The sequence below is a fragment of the Chiloscyllium plagiosum genome, unplaced genomic scaffold (assembly GCF_037043375.1).
Source record: "Chiloscyllium plagiosum isolate Xiang-an unplaced genomic scaffold, Cpla_swu_hap1 HiC_scaffold_7, whole genome shotgun sequence".
Classification (NCBI taxonomy): Eukaryota; Metazoa; Chordata; class Chondrichthyes; order Orectolobiformes; family Hemiscylliidae; genus Chiloscyllium; species Chiloscyllium plagiosum.
In genome coordinates this window covers 20,962,342-20,982,383 of record NW_028270145.1, presented here as the reverse complement: position 1 = coordinate 20,982,383, position 20,042 = coordinate 20,962,342, and the positions used below count along the sequence as shown (strand labels likewise).

General features: G+C 41.4%; 1 protein-coding gene across 9 annotated transcripts in view; it reads right to left on the bottom strand.

Moving 5' to 3' along the window:
* Nucleotides 1-20,042, bottom strand: part of LOC122551374 (abl interactor 2) — a 149,120-nt gene that overhangs the window by 56,666 nt on the left and 72,412 nt on the right. For all 9 annotated transcript variants that reach the window (XM_043693148.2, XM_043693145.2, XM_043693144.2 and 6 more), the window contains exon 2: nucleotides 10,462-10,629. In XM_043693148.2, the coding sequence (XP_043549083.1) occupies nucleotides 10,462-10,629 (168 nt within the window). The remainder of the gene's footprint in view (nucleotides 1-10,461; nucleotides 10,630-20,042) is intronic.

Below are 20,042 nucleotides of genomic sequence, written 5' to 3'. Positions count from 1 at the left end.
TGTTAGATGATTGTGTGGGACCTTTGCCGAAAGGAAAAGCAACGTATCAGTATATTCTTACGATTATGGATATAACACTTTAATCTCCTTGGAAGCCAAATGGTTCCCTGTAATTGTTTGTCTCGGTTGCTTGAACTCACCAGGCAAAAACCCTGAATGCTTTCACTTGGTTTTATGGCTGTTCTGCTTGAACAGTGTTTTATAGGCAATGAAGGTGATTTCAGATTTTCAGTTATAGGAAACTTGCAGAAAGGGGCTGTTCAGCTGGTCTCAAGTCCAGTAACACCTTTGTCACCGGACTCAAAATGTTAACTCTCTCTTGTCTCTCTAACGATGCTCCAGCACATCCTGTTGTTATTTCAGATTTCCAGCATCCGGAGCTCATACTGTTTATTTGTTCAAGTTGTCTCTCTTGTTTCGGAAGCAACTTTGCGTGGAATTCTGTGTGAAACCTGATTGCCTTCCTGAAAGTAACTGGAAGACTTCTTAATACTGTTTTTTTCTGAGCAAGCTGTGCCTACAAATATCTCCGAGACAGCTGCCTATGTCTGATGATACCTGTGTAAACCTAGCAAAAAGACAGTCCAGCAGCCATCTGAACATCTCAAACTTTATCTTTTTGTCTTCAAGATTTATTGGTATGAAGTGATTTTTCTTCCCCAAAAGATTAATCTCTGCAGACAGAAATGTTTTCTCCCCTCCCTTTACCTGATGCATGTTTGAGGTTTAGAGGGGTAAACATTTATATTTCATATTACAAACTGTGCTTTAATCAGCTTTATCATTGAATAATCTTTGTCGTATAATAAACCAATAATTTTATGCTTATTTAAAAAAATCTCATTGATGGTTCTTTTATTTTAATTCTAATAGAGAAATAACACAATTGGTCATAATGAGAACTGAGCAAAACAATTAAATTGACATTATGACCCATAGAGTACTAGAACTAAAGACAGGAATGCACTCCTCTCACCTCAGTTATAATATACATTCTAAACCAGACAGCATAGAATTTTTTCATGAACGTGCCTGGGAAACACAGCCTGTTTGAGCCTCCTTTTTATCCGAATATCTCCGAATCCAGCATCAGCGGTCACTGACGGAGTATTCAGGATGGACCATTTAGGACAGAGATGAAGAGACATTTCATCACCCAAAGAGTGGTGAGCCTGTTGAATTCATTACCACAGCAAGTAGTTGATACCAAAACATTGAAGTGTTTCATAGGCTATGGAGGTGGTTTCAGATTTTCAGTTATGGGAAACTTGCTGAAAGGGGCTATTCAGCTGGTCTCAAATCCAGTCACACCTTTGTGTTAATGGACGGCCAGATATAGTACTTGGAGCAAATGGGATCAAAGGTTATGGGGAGAAAGCAGGATTAGGCTACTGAATTGGATGATCAACCATGATCGTGATGAATGATGGGAGCACATTGGAAGGGCTAATGGCCTCCTCCTGCTCTCATCTCCTATACTTCAATTCCTCTATGTTTCTAAATTACAGTCATTCTATACTGCAGAATGTTTCGGGGCAAATGCAGTTTGGGAGTTGATGGTGAAACAGCCTGAGACTTGTATTAAATTCAAGGAACTCTATGTGCACATAATGTTGCAATGAAATGTCTTTGTTCATTGCTCTGCTGTCATCATACAAAGCAGACAGATTAAGCAACAACTTTGTGGAAACTAGATGCCCAAGTGCACTATTCCACTACAAGCAAGGAGGCTCTCAGCATCAATGATCAAATAATTTATGGGGAGACAATGGCCTAGTGGTATTATTGCTAGACTATTAATTCAGAAACTCACCTAATGTTCTGGGGACCACGTTCAAATCCCACCACAGCAGATGGTGGGTTTTGAATTTAATAACGAATCTGGAATTAAGAATCTAATGACAACCATGAAACCGTTGACAAATACTGTAAAAGTCCATCTGGCTCACTGATATGTTTGCCCTCCTTATCCGGTGTGGTCTCCTGACCTGCAGTGATGTGGTTGACTCTCAATTGTTCTCTGGATGATTAGGAAAGGTAAGTGACACCCACATACTGCGAATAAGTGAAACAAAAAGTTAAAATCTAGTTTGTTTTTCCCTCAAATGGAAGGAGATGGTGGAGCAACAACTGCTATCTTGGGCCATGGTGCAAAACAGGTAAAGTCAACAAGAATTTCCACTCCAAATGACAAACTACTAGAAACTGCTGGCTGGCACATTTCAAAACAAGACGTAAATGCAACTGAACTTGGTATAGACTGGGACCGGCCTTAAAACGAGTAAATACACAAGCTCTCAACACCAGGAATTTCACAGGAGGATAATTGCAATCCTTCCTCAGCCAGTGACAACATCTTCAGGGGAGGAGAATGAGAACCTAAGATTACAAAAAATTAAGGGATCAAAATACTAGCTAAAACCATGCTGTCATTTGTATCTGCTACTATGGAGACGAGAAGTGTTATCTCTTCTGTAACACAGAAGTCACCCAACCATAAGTGTTGTCAAAGCAACACAGATGGAGCCTGGCTCTGGCTGCTGTCAAATCTAGCACAGGAATTTTTACTGATATACCCACCACTTCCTTTATTCCAACATCGACCACAGCAATCATAGCAGTAATTTTCTCTCCTCTGTGGCTTTTGTCTTGTTGGTTAATAAGTGTAAAACTGGCTAACTGCTCCTCCCTACTGACCTGGATATGTTTTAAACATTAACAGGAGACTGCCTGAATCCTCAGCATATTTAAGGGTCAGTATGTCTTCAAATCATGCAGATAAATTTCTCAAAGACAGCTATCAGCCAAAGTTAGATCCTAACCAAGTATTGGTTACAATTACAACTTGTACTGACACCTTCAAAATACAAACGTGCTTTCCAATACATTAAAAATGGATGGGGGTAAACTATTTTTTTAAAATGTGCCAGAAATTCTGTCAAATGATTTTACTCTCTCTTCACCCATGAAAGGACTGTCTCAAGTTGAGGTACAAGGTTCCACAAACGAAAGCTGTCTGCCAGTTACTCACTTAAATGACAACTAAAGTGAACACATCAATTGTTTGCAGATTTTCTTATCCATGCTGGCCCATCATCCAACCTAACCTGACTGCCTCCTGATGTCCATAATTGGTCACTCTCCAGCCAGGACCACTGGATAGTGGTCAACACATAAATCAACACTGACACACATTCTTGATGGAGGGGGTTGGAGATAGTCTTAAGTGTCCAAATGTCACTTTGGTCAAGATCAGCTCATTAAATTTGTATTTGACAAACAGGAGGTGAGAAGAACAATGCAAGCTAGGCAGCATCAGAAGTCAACTGACTTCTCCAGCTCCAGATGCTGCCTGGCTTGCTGTGTTCTTCCAGCCTCCTGTTAGTCTACTTTAGATTCCAGCATCTGCAGCTTTTTTGTCTCCATCAAATTTGTATGACTCATTACACGATAGGACATTTGGTAAACACAGAGAAAGGCACAAATTTAAGGTAATCACAAAAGTAATTAAAGAAGAGTAGGAAAAAATTCTCTATTCCAGTTAAGAATTGCAATTTCCAGTTAAGAATTGCATAGACCAATGCTGAAATGAAATCCACATTTAAGTGGGAATTTGGTAGCTACTGGAAAATGACAAATATAAAGACTACTGGAAACCATGCAAAGGATTGGTCATTAAATGGTTGATTTATATTCACATAAACAAGACAAAATGGTTTCTTGGTGCTTTAATGCTATGTGATTCAATGGTCTGCTCTTGTGTTGTAGTAGACAGAGATGCAGATCTGCCAGTATTTAAAGTTTGTAAATGTGGTATATTAATGGTAAATTAAAGTCTGTAGACTAGGGTACAGTGCAGATGGGTAGGACTCTCAGTTTAATTATGGAGGCAAATAAAAGATCAATCTGAGAGACTGATTAGATGAACCGAGTAATTCAGCAAGCATTGAAATTCAATTTTGACCAAAATGTGAAATATTCTCTTACAATACAAGAACAGAAAAAGCTGAACAAACTCAGAAGGTCTGCATCATCTATGGAGAGAGCAGTTTCTTTTTGCAAAAATATAGTCAAATAATATAAAAGCACATACAAAACATTTTATTATTGAAAATACAACTTCTCTCCATTGTGAAAGTTGGACTCTTAGGTGCCTTAATCCAATAGCAATGTGATAGTTATTATACCAATTCACTGGCAAGTATATTGGCAGGTAAGGTTAGGATTAGGGTGCACTATGGCCTTCGACAGTGGCTCTCACTGTCAGTTTGTTTGAACATTCTAGAGATGAGGTGTTCTTCCAAATATCTTGGATGGTCTGCCCCAAATGGAGAATACTAAGACTGAACCATGTCAATGTTTTGAAAGTACGACGACTTAAGAAACTTTTCTCTCTGCCTGAAGAGTGGTAGAAATATGAAAGACTTTGTATTGTTGAAAAGTGGGAGGTGGAGATGGAAAACAAAAAGGAAGTTCTGGGATAGGCTAAAGAGATAGGGAGATTAATTAACAAGGTTTTTGTTTAAATTCATTCACAGGATGAGGGCATTGCTGGCTAGGTCAGCGTTTATTGCCTATTCCTAATAGGGCAGTTAAAATTCAACCACATTGCTACTGAACAACATATGGGGGAGAAAACGTGGCAATGATTAGATTAGATTAGATTACTTACAGTGTGGAAACAGGCCCTTCAGCCCAACAAGTCCACACCGACCCGCCGAAGCGCAACCCACCCATACCCCTACATTTACCCCTTACCTAACACTACGGGCAATTTAGCATGGCCAATTCACCTGACCTGCACATCTTTGGACTGAGAGAGGAAACCGGAGCACCCGAAGGAAACCCATGCAGACACGGGGAGAACGTGCAAACTCCACACAGTCAGTCGCCTGAGGCGGAAATTGAACCCGGGTCTCTGGCGCTGTAAGGCAGCAGTGCTAAACACTGTGCCTACAACTATGGTCACAGCAAATAAGATTTATTCTGGACCAGTGCATTGTTTAATAGCAGAATACATCAGCTCTGCCTGAAATCAAACCATGAAAACAAAAATAGACTTTTTTTGGGACAAGTATCAATCAAAATGGAGGGCAAACGTCATGGTCTGAAATTGCTGAACTCGGATGATTAGTCCACAGATCTTTGAAGGCCCTAAAGAAAAAAAATGGTTCTATTCTTCATGCTTACGTTGACCTTTGCTAGAATACTACAGCAGGCTCAAGACAGAATTATGAGTGAGAGCAAGGTGTTAAATTAAAATGGCAGGCAATTGGAAAGTCAGGTTCATGTCTGTGGTATGAGCAGATATTCTGCAAGCTGGTTACATAGTCTGTATTTGTCCCTTCAAAGTATTTTGAGGAGTGTATACAATGCACTAAATTGCAAAAAGTGTAAGTAAATTGCTGCTTCACCCGGAAGGTTGTTTGGAGCCATAGTCTATGCCATCAGAGGAGGTAAAAAGATATTACACCTTCAATGATAGCATGGAATGGTGCTGTGGGAAGAGGAATGGCCCAGGATGTGGCAGAGACAACAATACTTTTAGATAACAGGAGAGTGGAGGCGTCAGGAAGATGTGCTTGGTCAGATAATATTCTCTTGTACTTTACTGTACTGTTAAACTTATTTTTTAGAAATGGTAGGTTTAGGATGTTTCTTCTACAATTTTTTGAATGCATGTCTGCTCCAGCAGATTGCATCAGCACCTCAAAGTCAGAAGGCTGTGGACTGAAGTTCTACTGCACAAACTGAACTGATACATAAGCAAAATATTGAGGGGATGCTGTATTGTCAGCAGTTCCTATTTCAGAATAAACTGCTAAATTGAAACCCTCACCTGCGAAAGATTGCATATCAATATTCAAACAACAGTTTTCTTAGTACAGGTAGTTCTCAGATAATGCATGACTTGCTTATGACATCACTGAGGAATTAAGTAACGGTATTTTCGAGAATGCTTACTTCTGCTTGCAATAGCGCGATTTCAGCGGTGATCGTTTCGGGCGCTTCATTCTGAACATGCGCCCATGTCAATGTGTGTGCCGGTGTCAGGTGCCAACACAGCAGCTTTCTGAGAGGGGTAATGTACAGGGAGCAGCTTTCGAGAGAGATACATTGAGCAGCTTCCTGAGAAAGGTACACTACTCCAATATTATCCATTTTCTTTAAAAATGGAGAGGCAGTGACAAGAATGTTAGCAAGTAGTGTCATGGTGATAAGACTGCAGATGGTGAATGGAAAAGAAAGGCTGTAACACTGGAAAAGAAGCTAGATATTTCAAAGCGTTTTGAAAGTAAGGAGATAATATGTTATATAGCTCGTTAAATAGGAATGAGGGGGTCTACTTTACGCACCATGACAACCCTCTGTCCCTGCATTGACAATATTTTTTAAATGTACTGTGTTAAGTTTACTTTTGTTTCATTTGTACATATGATTTATACTTTCAGGCTGTGTTAAACTTTGTGTTAGACTTTTGGGCGATTTTTGAATGATCGTGTATGGTATTTTTTGCTGGTCTGCCCCTAAGCCCACTTGTCCCACAGGACGCATTATTTATGTTAAGAGATATTCTGTTATGCAAGGTTTCATTGGAGCGCAATTATAGGAGAACTACCTGTACCCTGATTAAGAGCAAAAGGTTTCGAGTCAGTTATTGCTCTGTTTGCTGCCGCCTGGATCTTGCTGCACACTTTTTGGCCACAGTACCATTTCACAGCTAATCCGTTCTTTTGAAACTTTTCAGTTGTCCACAGGTTGTAATAAGGTGTTATACCAGGGTGAGCTCCACTTTGTGCCAGATTAAATTAGTGACTGAATTAAACTGAACCTGCTAATTATTTTGAACTGGACACCTGCCAGAATTTGAAACCATAAGAACAAGCATTTATCAGTCATTAATATTTCTGGGTTTCTTCATGGAAGAGTCTCATCTGTGTTCATGGTGGTCTAATGGGGATGAATAACCTTTGAGGGAATACATGACCGTAATCACAGGCAAACACTAGAACAAGCAAATAGCATATGAAATGTCCCTGGGCCTTCCTCTTAGTGCTTAATTCATTTCTGAGGAAACTATTTGACATCAAATAATGTTTGAGAGGTTCCAGTTTCTAGATTTGGCATAAATACATAATGTGCAGCAGATATAGAGTTGGCAACTGCAAACTGTGTCCCAAATGTTGGGATGGAAGATGATTCATCCAGGACCACAATATTCATCTGATGCATCTAAATCAACTGCAGTGGGTGCATGAATTGCAGATGCAACCACATACAAATAGCTACCCTCAACATCATGTATCAAAGGACATTACCTTAGATGCCAATCAAGTGCTCCCCCCTCCCCCCCCCCCCCCCACCCCAAACGCTTCACTGGTCACTCTGGGAGCAGGGCAGAGAGCGATGTGTTGTGATGGGCAGGTAACAGAGTGACAAGAGTGGTATCATGAAACAGTTGGAAACACTGGATACTGCAAAGGCTACGGGCCCTGACAACATTCTGGCAACAGTACTAAAGAATTGTGCTCCAGACCTTGTTGTTCCCTTAACTAAGCTGTTCCAGTACAGGTACAGCACTGGCATCTACCCCACAGTGTGAGCAATTGGCCAGTTATGTTCTGTATATAAAAAGCAGGACAAATCCAACTAAGCAAGTTGCTGCCCCATCAGTCTACTCTCGATCATTAGTAAAGTGATAGAAGGTATCATCAAGCAAAACCTGCTCAGCAATAACTTGCTCAGCGATGCCCAGTTTGAGTTCCAACAGATCTACTTAGCTCCTGACCTCATTACAGTCCCAGTTCAAACATGGAGAAAACAACTGAATTCAGAGGTGAGGTGAGCGTGACAGCCCTTGACATCAAGGCTGCATTCGACCGAGTGTGACATCAAGGATTCCTAGAAAAATTGGAATTGATCAGTTTCACGGGCAAACTCTTCACTGGTTAGTCATACCTGGCACATAGATACCTGGTTGTGGTTGTTGGAGTTTTGTTACCCCAGCTCCAGGACATCCCTGCAGGAGTGCCTCAGGGCTGTGCCCTAGGTCCAACCATGTTCAAATGCTTCATCACTGACCTTTCCGCCCATCATAAGGTCAGAAGTGGAGTTGTTCATCAATGATTGCACAATCTTCAGCACCTTTAGTAACTCCTCAGATACTGGAACAGTCCATGTTCAAATACAACAAGATTTGACAATATCTAGGGTTAACAAGTGGCAAGTAACATTCATGCCACACAAATGCCAGGCTATGACCATCATCAATAAGAGACTATCTAACCATCGCCCTTTGACATTCAATAGTGCTGCCATCATTGAATTTCTCAATGTCAACATCTTTGAGGTTACCATTTACTGGAAACTCAACTGGACTCTCCATGTAAATGCACTGGCTACAAGAGCAGGTCAGAGGCTAGGAACATTGAAGTTACAAACTCACCGTACTGCTTAAAGTTGGCCCATCATCTACAAGGCACAAATCAGGAGTGTGATGGAATACTCCCCACTTGCCTGGATGGATGCAGCTCCAAAAACACTGAGGAAACTTGACACCATCCATGACAAAGCAGCCCACTGGACTGGCGCCACATCCAGAAACATCCACTCCCTCCATCACTGATGGTGAGACTATCTACAAGATGCACTGCAGAAATTCATCAAAGATCCTCAGGTGAGGATCTGAAATCTGATTACAGGCTGTTGTCAGGAACAATCAATCATTTAATACATGCTTTTACGAACATAGGCAGCAACAAAATGGTTTCTTTTGCACGCTCTCCCCATGTCTGCATGGATTTCCGCTGGGTGCTCCAGTTTCCTCCCACAGTCCAAAGATACGCAAGTGAAGTGGATTGGCATTGCTAAATTACTCACAGCTTTCAGGGATATGCAGATTAGGTGCGTTAGCCATGGGGATGCAGGGTTAGAGGCATAGAGTAGGGGGATGGGTCTGGGGGTCTGGGTGGGATGCTCTTCAGAAGGTTGGCGTGGACCCGTTAGGCTAAATGACCTGTTTCCACAGTAGGGATTCTATGGAAAACTGAAAATTTTGGGAACACTCAGCAGGTCTGGTAGCACCTGTGAAAACAAAACAAGTTAACATTTCAGGACTGTGACTTTTCAGTAAGTTTGTTACCTTCGCTTTTTTAAAAAATAGAAGCCTTCCACTTGTACAGCATTTTTAGTCTACAAAGACTTTGGTAAGTGTTTCAATGTAGTCAAACAGGAGGCTACTGAAGAGTTCAATGTGCTTACCTAAAGTATAATTGAAAAGATGACTATAGATTACTTTTTACAAGTGATAATGGTTCAACAAGGGAGAATATTCAAGCACTGAATTCCAGTAAATGGATGTATCACTGCAGGAGGTGGATATGAGGCGCAGTTACATTAGTAGAAATCAAAACAAAATAAAGCATGCGCCATTCGCACTTTTGGGTTGAAGACTGTCATTGTAAAGGAAGTTCCATTTCAGGTAAGGATTCACACACATTGCAGACGAGGATGCATCATATTTAGTCACAAATCTGACGACAAAATTATTACCCCAACAATGTGATATTTTCTTAAAACATAGAGGAAGTTTGCATTTGTATTAAATCATTGGTACTGGGAGACAGAGTCAAAGATCCAGATTTAACTCAAAAGTCACTGCCCAATTAGAAAGTTTAAAGATGCCTACACAACAGCCACATATAGTGACATCTGATGGTTAAAAGGTAACTGAAAAGGTTTTCTGTAGGATGCAGCACCAAATCATTATACTGAACAAGCTTCCAAATTACAACCTTACAGGCAATGCACGCACAGATTTGCTAAGAAGTTTTATTGAATTTATTCACAGACACAGCTTCTGATGGCCAATATCACACCTTGGTGGAAGAGCTAATAAAGCAACATAAAAGGTTCAGAAGTCAGAAACGTTTAAATTCACTTCTGCCTGATGAGCCAGGAGCTCCTAGAGTCAAAGGGAGCAGCATTCGAATACAGTAATCAAGGTGTAGTTGAATAGGTACATGAATACAGCATTGTAAATAAACAAACAAAATGAAGACCCACTGAGACATGCTATAGTATAAAAATGATGGTGCTGTAGAGACAGTGCTATAACATAAAAGAGGAGTGGGAAGGCCCTGGCAGAAAGTTTTCCCGTGGACATTAGTTGATAATAGACCATGCTGCTGATACTCAGGATAATTAAAATATTGAAAAACATGATTGCCTGTGTACATAGACACCAGCTGTGTGTGTGTTGGTGGATGCACCTTTGGGGCAAGAATGACCGAAAGGAGAGAAAAAGGATGTCATTTATAAGGGAGAGGTTCAAAGTCTTAAATTGCAGGCTACATAAGAATAAAATGCATTTATAAAGAAAAACTAACATTTCATCACAGTCGAATAATCCAAAATTACTGACAGAATTAAAGGGCTGTGAAAAAGCCCACATAAGCCTACCTGAGAGATATGATTAATTGACGATTCCATGCGCCGGAGCTGGGATGCCTGAATATCCAGCATCTGAAGGACATTGTTTGCCAAGGTGTTGATCAGATAGGCCACACTCGCTAGTGACTGTGTTGTGTAAGCTTTGGTTTCCTCAAGAGCTCGTTGCTTATCTGCCGCCTTTTGGAAACAAAAGGCAAATTAACAAAAGCTACCCAAAACATATCAGATATGCAGAAAGGGTGCATGTGAAACAAAATAGAAAACAGGCATTAGTCATTAATTGAAAGGAAAACCTGTGGAGTGGGACCCCCAACGAAAGGTCTGCTCCAACCTAGCAACTGATATCTTTATTCTGTGGGCCCTATAACTCAAATATACTTATCACAACATGATTATGAATATATATAACCAAAAGGCTATTCTCATGATTGTGTCAGAGCCTGTGATGCCCCTCAATGAGATTCAGGGAATATTGCCAAATGGTGGCCAGGCACCTCCCCAGGCACAAGACACTACAGGAACATTTTGACCACACCTAGTCATATCCCAAGAGACTCAACAAGGCAAAAATTACACAAAAATGGATGTTAAGCCAAAGGTGAAAATCTTACGACAGATGGAGGAGGAGATGGATGAAAGTGAGTTGGTTTCAGAGGTTATTAAAACTTGAGGCTGGTTGGAGAAGAGAGAATTGAGCAGGATTTCCAGACCTTAGTGTCTAGTGTACTGCAGATTGTAGGATGTTTGGAATGCATAAAAGATCAGAGTTTTGCGAACATAAGTTCTCAAATTCCTGGATGGGATGGCATTACAGAGATAAGAAAGGACAAGATAGCAGAGTTATTTGAGCACGAGGATTAGAGTTTTAAATCAAGGCTCTGATATATCAGGAGGCAATTTATGCCAGTGAGCATGGGACCAATGGATGTATGGAATGCAGGTAGGACCTTGGAACTTTGGATGAATTGAGATTTTTGGCTGCTGAGAGGTAAACAAGGGAAGTACTGAAATAGTCAGGTCCAAAGTTTGTGTCACATCCCAGTGGAGTAGCGTGCCAAATATCAAGCACTCTGCTACTTCCAGAGCCATCACAAAAGTTAAAGATATTTTTAAACTTATGCAAAATTTCCTCTTTTGTCTCCTTTTTAGAAGGTGAACTGAAAACACTGACCAGGACTCTATACTTAAGAAACAGATTACAAACAAATAGATTCATGCTACAGGTAAAGAGTATGAACTGTCAACATTTATCTCTATGAGTTAAAATGCTATTCCACCAGAATATAACTTTCCCTACATCCACATATAAAAAGACACAAATAAGAAGTGTCATGGGTGGAAGGATTCAATGGTCCCAGTCCAACAGGGTTTGCTGAGATGCTCCTTATAGTTTGCCAGGACTTAGTGGTCCTCAATCTCTTTTGTGCAGGTACTTTAAGTTGCTTGCAGGAAGCACAGAGCAACTTACAAAGTCTGACTTATTAGTTAGAAGCAACAGCTTACAGCAACTGGAAAGGGAAAATAAACTGGCTTTCTTCAGAGCTTAGTTTTTCTTATTGCAGACACAAGGACACCAGCTCCTCTCCCAGACACCCAAAGATTTCTGGTTATTTTGTTTGAACTCTGAAGCTGTTGAGCTGCCCGGGAGCTAACAACATTGGCAGGCAGAGGGCCTTTGTATTCAGCAACTGGTTATCGCTCCACAGACCAATCAACTACTTGTTGCCGACTGAATCGCCCTTTGTAAAAGGACCTGGTGCCAGCTAGTCTGCAACTCCATGTCTCCCACTGTTGAACAAACAACAGTATCAACAGCATTTACCATAAGTGTCAGTAACCTGTTTTCAAAAAGTAGTCACCCCTTCTACAATCTTTAGTTTAAAAAATGTTTTTCCCATTTCAGTCCACAATCAAAAACACAAAAATAAAATAATAGTTATTACAATTCTCAACAATATGCTTTATTACCTGTAATTCAACATTAACTCTGCCCCTCCTCAGAAACAATCCTAAGCATGAGGTAAATCAAGTTTTCTCCTCCTGAAGGAAGTTTCTGACCCTTTGTATCTGATTTGGTCAAAGGCATCATGGTGTCCCAGAGCAGTCAGTGGCCTATCTTCCATCTATCAGTTATTAATCACATACCACAAGGTTATGCTCCAACAGATTTATTTGGAAGCACTAGCTTTCGGAGCGCCATTCCTTCATCAGGTGGTTGTGGAGTATAAGATCGTAAAACACAATTTATAGCAAAAGTGTCATACAGTGACATATTGAACAAACCTGGATTAATTATTAAGTCTTTCATCTTTTAGAATGCGCTGCAGGTTTTGGTTCATTAATATGTAAATCCCAGAACTTCTTTTAAGTCACCTTCTCGAGATAACTTCAGGTCTTACAACAAAAGGTGACATCTCAGCTCAGACAATGCACTAAAGGTGTGAGGTTAGTCTGTTGTATCCCAATCTTGAGTCAGGTTGGTTCTATTTCCAAAGTGGAATTTACAACATATTACACATATTGACTGGCTGCAGATTGTATTTTGCTTAAAAAGTGCTCAATGTATCTGCAAATATAATTCTGCAAATACAAATTCACTGATGGATGGCAGTTGTAGGAAATGGGGCAAGTCTCAGATGCAGTCACATACATGGGTTAACTCCAGGAAAGGTAGCTAGTGCAGGAGTCTTCTGTGGCTATCCCCATTTCAAACAAGTATGCTGTTTTGGAAAATGTAGGGGGTGATGGATTCTCTGGGGAACGTAGCACAAACAGCCAAGTTTCTGGTATTGAGACTGGCTCTAATGTAATGAGAGGTACGTCGGGTTCCAAGCAATCGATTGTGTTAGGGGACTCTAGTCCAAGCTACAGACAGATGTTTCTGTGGCGAGCAGTGAAAAATCAGAATGGTGCGTTGCTTCCCTGGTACCAGGATCAAGGATGTCTCAGAGAGGGTGCAGAATGTTCTCAAGCAGGAGAGGGGCCAGCAGGAGGCCGTTGTACACATTGGAACCAACGACATAAGAAGGGAAAAGGTTGAGATTCTGAAGGGAGATTACAGAGAGTTAGGCACGAATTTAAAAAGGAGGTCCTCGAGAGAAGCAATATCTGGATTACGCCCAGTGCTATGAGCTAATGAGGGCAGGAATAGAAGGATAGAGCAGATGAATGCATGCCTGAGGAGCTGGCGTCTGGGAGAACATGGCTCAGGGATGGACAGGACTGGCAGCTTAATGTTCCAGGATACAAATGCTACAAGAAGGACAGAAAGGGAGGCAAGAGAAGAAGGGGAGTGGCATTTTTGATAATGGATAGCATTACAGCTGTACTGAAGGAGGATATTCCTGGAAATACATCCAGGGAAGTTACTTGGGCGGAACTGTGAAATAAGAAAGGGATGATCACCTCATTGGGATTGTATTATAGACCCCATAATAGTCAGAGGGAAATTGACGTACAAATTTGTAAGGAGATCTCCGTTATCTGTAAGAATAATAGGGTGGTTATGGTAGGGGATTTTAATTTTCCAAACATATACTGGGTCTGCCATAGTGTTAAGGGTTTAGATGGAGAGGAATTTCTTAAGTGTGTACAAGACAATTTTCTGATTCAGTATGTAGATATACCCACTAGAGAAGGTGCAAAACTTGACCTACACTTGGGAAATAAGGCAGGCAGGTGACTGACGTGTCTGTGGGGGAGCACTTTGGGGCCAGCTAACATAATTCTATTAGATTTAATGTAGTATTAGAAAAAGATAGACCAGATCTAAAAGTTGAAGTTCTAATTTGGAGAAATGCCAATTTTGACAGTATTAGGTAAGAACTTTCAAAAGCTGATTGGGTGCAGATGCTCGCAGGTAAAGGGACTGTTGGAAAATGGAAAGCCTTCAGAAATGAGATAACAAGAATCCAGAGAAAGTATATTCCAGGGTGAAAGGGAAGGCTGGTATGTATACAGAATGCTGGATGACTAAAGATATTGAGGTTTTGATTAAGAAAAAGGAGGAAGCATATGTCAGGTATAGACAGGATAGATCAAGTGAATCCTTAGAAGAGTATAAAGGCAGTAGGAGTATACTTCAGAGAGAAATCAGGAGGGCAAAAAGAGGACATGAGATAGCTTTGGCAAATAGGATTAAGGAGAATCCAAAGGGTTTTTACAAATACATTAAGGACAAAAGGGTAACTAGGGAGAGAATAGGGTCCGTCAGAAGATCAGCAAGGCGGCCTTTGTGTGGAGCCGCAGAAAATGGGGGAGATACTAAACGAGTATTTTGCATCAGTATTTACTGTGGAGAAGGGCATGGAAGATATAGAATGTGGGGAAATAGATGGTGACATCTTGAAAAATGTCCATCTTACAGAGGAGCAAGTGCTGGATGTCTTGAAGCGGATAAAAGTGGATAAGTCCCCAGGACCTGATCAGGTATGCCCTAGAACTCTGTGGGAAGCTAGGGATGTGATTGCTGGGCCTCTTACTGAGATATTTGTATCATCGATAGTCACAGGTAAGGTGCCGGAAAACTGGAGGTTGGCTAACGTTGTGCCATTCTTTAAGGGTAAGTAAGGACAAGCCAGGGAACTAGAGACCAGTGAGCCTGACATCGGTGGTGGGCAAGTTGTTGGAGGGAATCCTGAGGGACAGGATGTACATGTATTTGGAAAGGCAAGAACTGATTAGGGATAGTCAACATGGCTTTGTGCGTGGAAAATCAGGTCTCACAAACTTGATTGAGTTTTTTGAAGAAGTAACAGAGGATTGATGAGGGCAGAGCGGTAGATGTGATCTATATTGACTTCAGTAAGGCATTCGACAAGGATCCCCATGGGAGACTGGTTAGCAAGGTTAGATCTCACTGAATACAGGGAGAACTAGCCATTTGGATACGGAACTGGCTCAAAGGTAGAAGACAAAGGGTGGTGGTGGAGTGCCACAAGGATCGATGCTGGGTCCTCTACTTTTCATCATTTATACAAATGATTTGGATGTGAGCATGAGAGGTTTGGTTAGTAAGTTTGCAAATGACACCAAATTGGAGGTGCAGTGGACAGCGAAGGAGGTTAGCTCAGATTACAACGGGATCTTGATCGGATGGGCCAATAGGTTGAGAACTGGGAGGTGGAGTTTAATTTAGATAAATGTGAGATGCTGCATTTTGGGAAAGCAAATCTTAGCAGGACTTATACACTTAATGGTAAGGTCCTAGGGAGTGTTGCTGAACAAAGAGACCTTGGAGTGCAGGTTCATAGCTCCTTGAAAGTGGAGTCGCAGGTAGATAGGACAGTGAAGACGGCATTTGGTATGCTTTCCTTTATTGGTCAGAGTATTGAGTACAGGAGTTGGGAGGTCATGTTGTGGCTGTACATGACATTAGCTAGGCCACTTTAGGAATATTGCATGCATTTCTGGTCTCCTTCCTACCAGAAAGATGTTGTGAAACTTGAAAGGGTTCAGAAAAGATTTACAAGGATGTTGCCAGGGTTGGAGGATCTGAGCGAAAGGGAGAGGTTGACTAGGCTAGGGCTGTTTTCCCTGGAGCATCGGAGGCTGAGGGGTGACCTTATAGAGGTTTATAAAATCATGAGGAGCACTGATAGGATAAAATAGACTAAGTATTTTCCTTGGGGTGGCGGAGCCAGAACTAGAGGGCATGGGTTAAGGGTGAGAAGTGAAAGATATAAAAGAGACCTAATGGGCAATTTTATCACACAGAGGGTGGTACATGTATGGAATGAGCTGCCAGAGAAAGTGGTGGAGGCTGGTACATTTAAAAGGCTGCAACATTTAAAAGGCATCTCTATGGGTATATGATTAGGAAGGGTTTGGACGAATATGCTCCAGGTGCTGGCAGGTGGGACTAGATTGGGTTGGGATATCTGGTCGGCATGGATGAGTTGGACCGAAGGGTCTGTTTCCGTGATGTACGTCTATGGCTCTATGACTTGTATGTGTGTGTGCATACGAGAGAGAGTGAGAGAGTGAGAGAGAGTGCGAGCATGTGAGTGCACGTGACAGAGTGTAAAAGTTTGGTAAAGTGTGTGCGTGATGGAATATAAACTTGAGAGGGTGTGTATGTGGGTGTCTGAGAGGGAGAGGGAAAATAGTGTCGTGGGGTCACCTGTAGAGCGACATGAACTCAATATCCCAGTTGAGGCCAGTCACATGGGTACCAAACTTGGCTATCAGCCTCTTCTTGGCCACTTTGCATTGTAGGTAAATTGAGTATATTGAGCAAATAAATAGAATTATCAAAACATATCAATATGTTCAGTAATTGAGATCTCAGCACTGCTTGCACTGAAAATTAGTTCAGAAACTTAAACTGAAAATTTAGTCTTCCATTCTCTTGTTCCTTTTTACTTTCTCTATGCTTAAATGTAATTCTTTAAGCATATCGTGAACAATCCTATCTACAATCTAAAATCTTAACTGCTGCACTGTTATCAGATTGCACTTCCAGCAAGTTAAGTCACCAAAGGTTAAGCTGAAGAGTATAAAAAAAGCTCCAACTCATGATAATCCCATGAATTTGTTCTGCAGCAGCAATAATCTCAACAACATAAAACAAAGAACTGAAGTGAAACAAAAACAAATTGCTGGAGAAACTTGGCAAATCTGGCAGCGCTGTGGAGAGAAAGCTGAGTCTACATTTGAGTCCAGTGATCCTACTTCAGAAGAGTTCATTTATGTTTTATTCTATATCAGAACATAATTCAGAATCATACAAACTGGCCTAAAATATTTACAATTCCACCATATTCATCCAATTTACAATATAGCAGAACAATATTTTCGTCATGAGCTCCTTTCCTCCCTGCTCCTTGTAACAATGTGTGGAACAATGAAGTGATAGGAAAATGAAGCCAAATTCTTCTCTACAAGGTCAGATGTCAATACTATGCCTGAGGCTGATGAGATAAACACGATGTTACACTGTCACTTGCCACTGAAAACAAAGATAAAGTGCACATGATTCACAACAACTGAACCACTAGAGAAACCAATTTACACATCATTTCGAGCTCAAAATTAGGGAATCCTGTGGAAAAACTGTATGGACAGCTGCACCATCAAGTGTAGAAGTGATACAACAGGCCAGGCTACTCCCAGATGTAGCTGATAAAATGTGGAAGATGATATGAGAAATAAAGATCAGCAGGCAGAAAAAGGAATGCAGAAGTTGGCCATAGAACAAGAAGTTTTATCCAGTATCTCTCTGAGAAGCACATTTGCATGACCACTCCAAACAAGGGCAGATTCAGGTTTGCCTACACCACCCAAATAGCGAAAGCAACACTTCATTGAGGTATTAAGACCATAAGACAGACGAGTGGAAGGCCATTCGGCCCATCGAGTCCACTCAGTCATTCAATCATGGCTGATGGGCATTTCAATTCCACTTATCCGCATTCTCCCCGTAGCCCTTAATTCCTTGTGACATCAAGAATTTATCAATCTCTGTCTTGAAGACATTTAGCGTCCCGGCCTCCACTGCACTCTGCGGCAATGAATTCCGCAGGCCCACCACTCTCTGGGTGAAGAAATGTCTCCGCATTTCTGTTCTGAATTTACCCCCTCTAATTCTAAGGCTGTGTCCATGGGTCCTAGTCTCCTCGCCTAACGGAAACAATTTCCTAGCGTCCACCCTTTCCAAGCCATGTATTATCTTGTAAGTTTCTATTAGATCTCCCCTTAATCTTCTAAACTCCAATGAATACAATCCCAGGATCCTCAGCCGTTTCTCATATGTTAGACCTACCATTCCCGGGATCATCCGTGTGAATCTCCGCTGGACACGCTCCAGTGCCAGTATGTCCTTCCTAAGGTGTGGGGACCAAAACTGGACACAGTATTCCAAATGGGGCCTAACTAGAGCTTGATAAAGTTTCAGTAGCACAACAGTGCTTTTATATTCCAACCCTCTTGAGATGAATGACAACATTGCATTTGCTTTCTTAATCACAGACTCAACCTGCATGTTTACCTTTAGAGAATTCACGACTAGCGCTCCCAGATCCCTTTGTACTTTGGCTTTACGAATTTTCTCACCGTTTTGAAAGTAGTCCATGCTAGCATTTTTCTTTCCGAAGTGCAAGACCTTGCATTTGCTCACATTGAATTCCATCAGCCATTTCCTGGACCATTCTCCCAAACTGTCTAGATCCTTCTGCAGCCTCCCCACTTCCTCAGTACTACCTGCCTGTCCACCTAACTTCATATCATCGGCAAACTTCACTAGAATGCCCCCAGTCCCTTCATCCAGATCATTAATATATAACGTGAACAGCTGTGGCCCCAAAACTGAACCCTGCAGGACACCACTTGTCACTGTCTGCCATTCCGAAAAAGAACCTTTTATCCCAACTCTCTGCCTTCTGTCAGACAGCCAATCCTCAATCCATACCAGTAGCTCACCATGGGCCCTCACCTTGCTCAGCAGCCTCTCGTGTGGCACCTTATCAAACGCCTTTTGGAAGTCTCGATAGACCACATCCACTGGGTTTCCCTGATCTAACCTACTTGTCACCTCTTCAAAGAATTCCAACAGGTTTGTCAGGCACGACCTCCCCTTACTAAATCCATGTTGACTTGTTCTAATCCGAATCTGCTCTTCCAAGAATTTAGAAACCTCATCCTTAATGATGGATTCTAGAATTTTACCAACAACCGAGGTTAGGCTAATTGGCCTATAATTTTCCATCTTTTGTCTTGATCCTTTCTTGAACAAGGGGGTTACAACAACGATCTTCCAATCATCCGGGACTTTCCCTGACTCCAGTGACTTTTGAAAGATCTCAACCAACGCCTCCGCTATTTCCTCAGCCACCTCTCTCAGAACTCTAGGATGTAACCCATCGTGGCCAGGAGATTTATCAATTTTAAGATCTTTTAGCTTTTCTAGCACCCTCTCTTTTGTGATGGCAACCATACTCAACTCAGCCCTCTGACTCCCTTTAATTGTTGGGATATTACTCAGGTCTTCCACTGTGAAGACTGACGCAAAGTACTTGTTAAGTTCTCCTGCTATTTCCTTATCTCCCATCACTAGGCTTCCAGCATCAGTTTGAAGTGGCCCAATGTCTACTTTTGCCTGTCATTTGTTTCTTATGTATTGAAAGAAACTTTTACTATCATTTCTAATATTACTGGCTAGCCTACCTTCATATTTGATCCTCTCCTTCCTTATTTCTCTTTGTTATCCTCTGTTTGTTTTTGTAGCCTTCCTAATCTTCTGATTTCCCACTGCTCTTGGCCACTTTATGTATTTTTCTTTAATACATTTCCTGACTTCCTTTGTCAGCCATGGCTGTCTAATCCCTCCCCGGATAATCTTTCTTTTCTTGGGGATGAACCTCTGTACAGTGTCCTCAATTACACTCACAAACTCCTGCCATTTTTGTTCTACTGTCTTCCCCGCTAGGCTCTGCTTCCAGTCTATTTTCGTCAGTTCCTCTCTCATGCCCTCATAATTATCTTTATTTAACTGTAACACCATTACATCCGATTTTGCCTTCTCCCTTTCAAACTCCGGACTGAACTCTATCATATTATGATCGCTGCTTCCTAAGTGTTCCCTTACTTTAAGA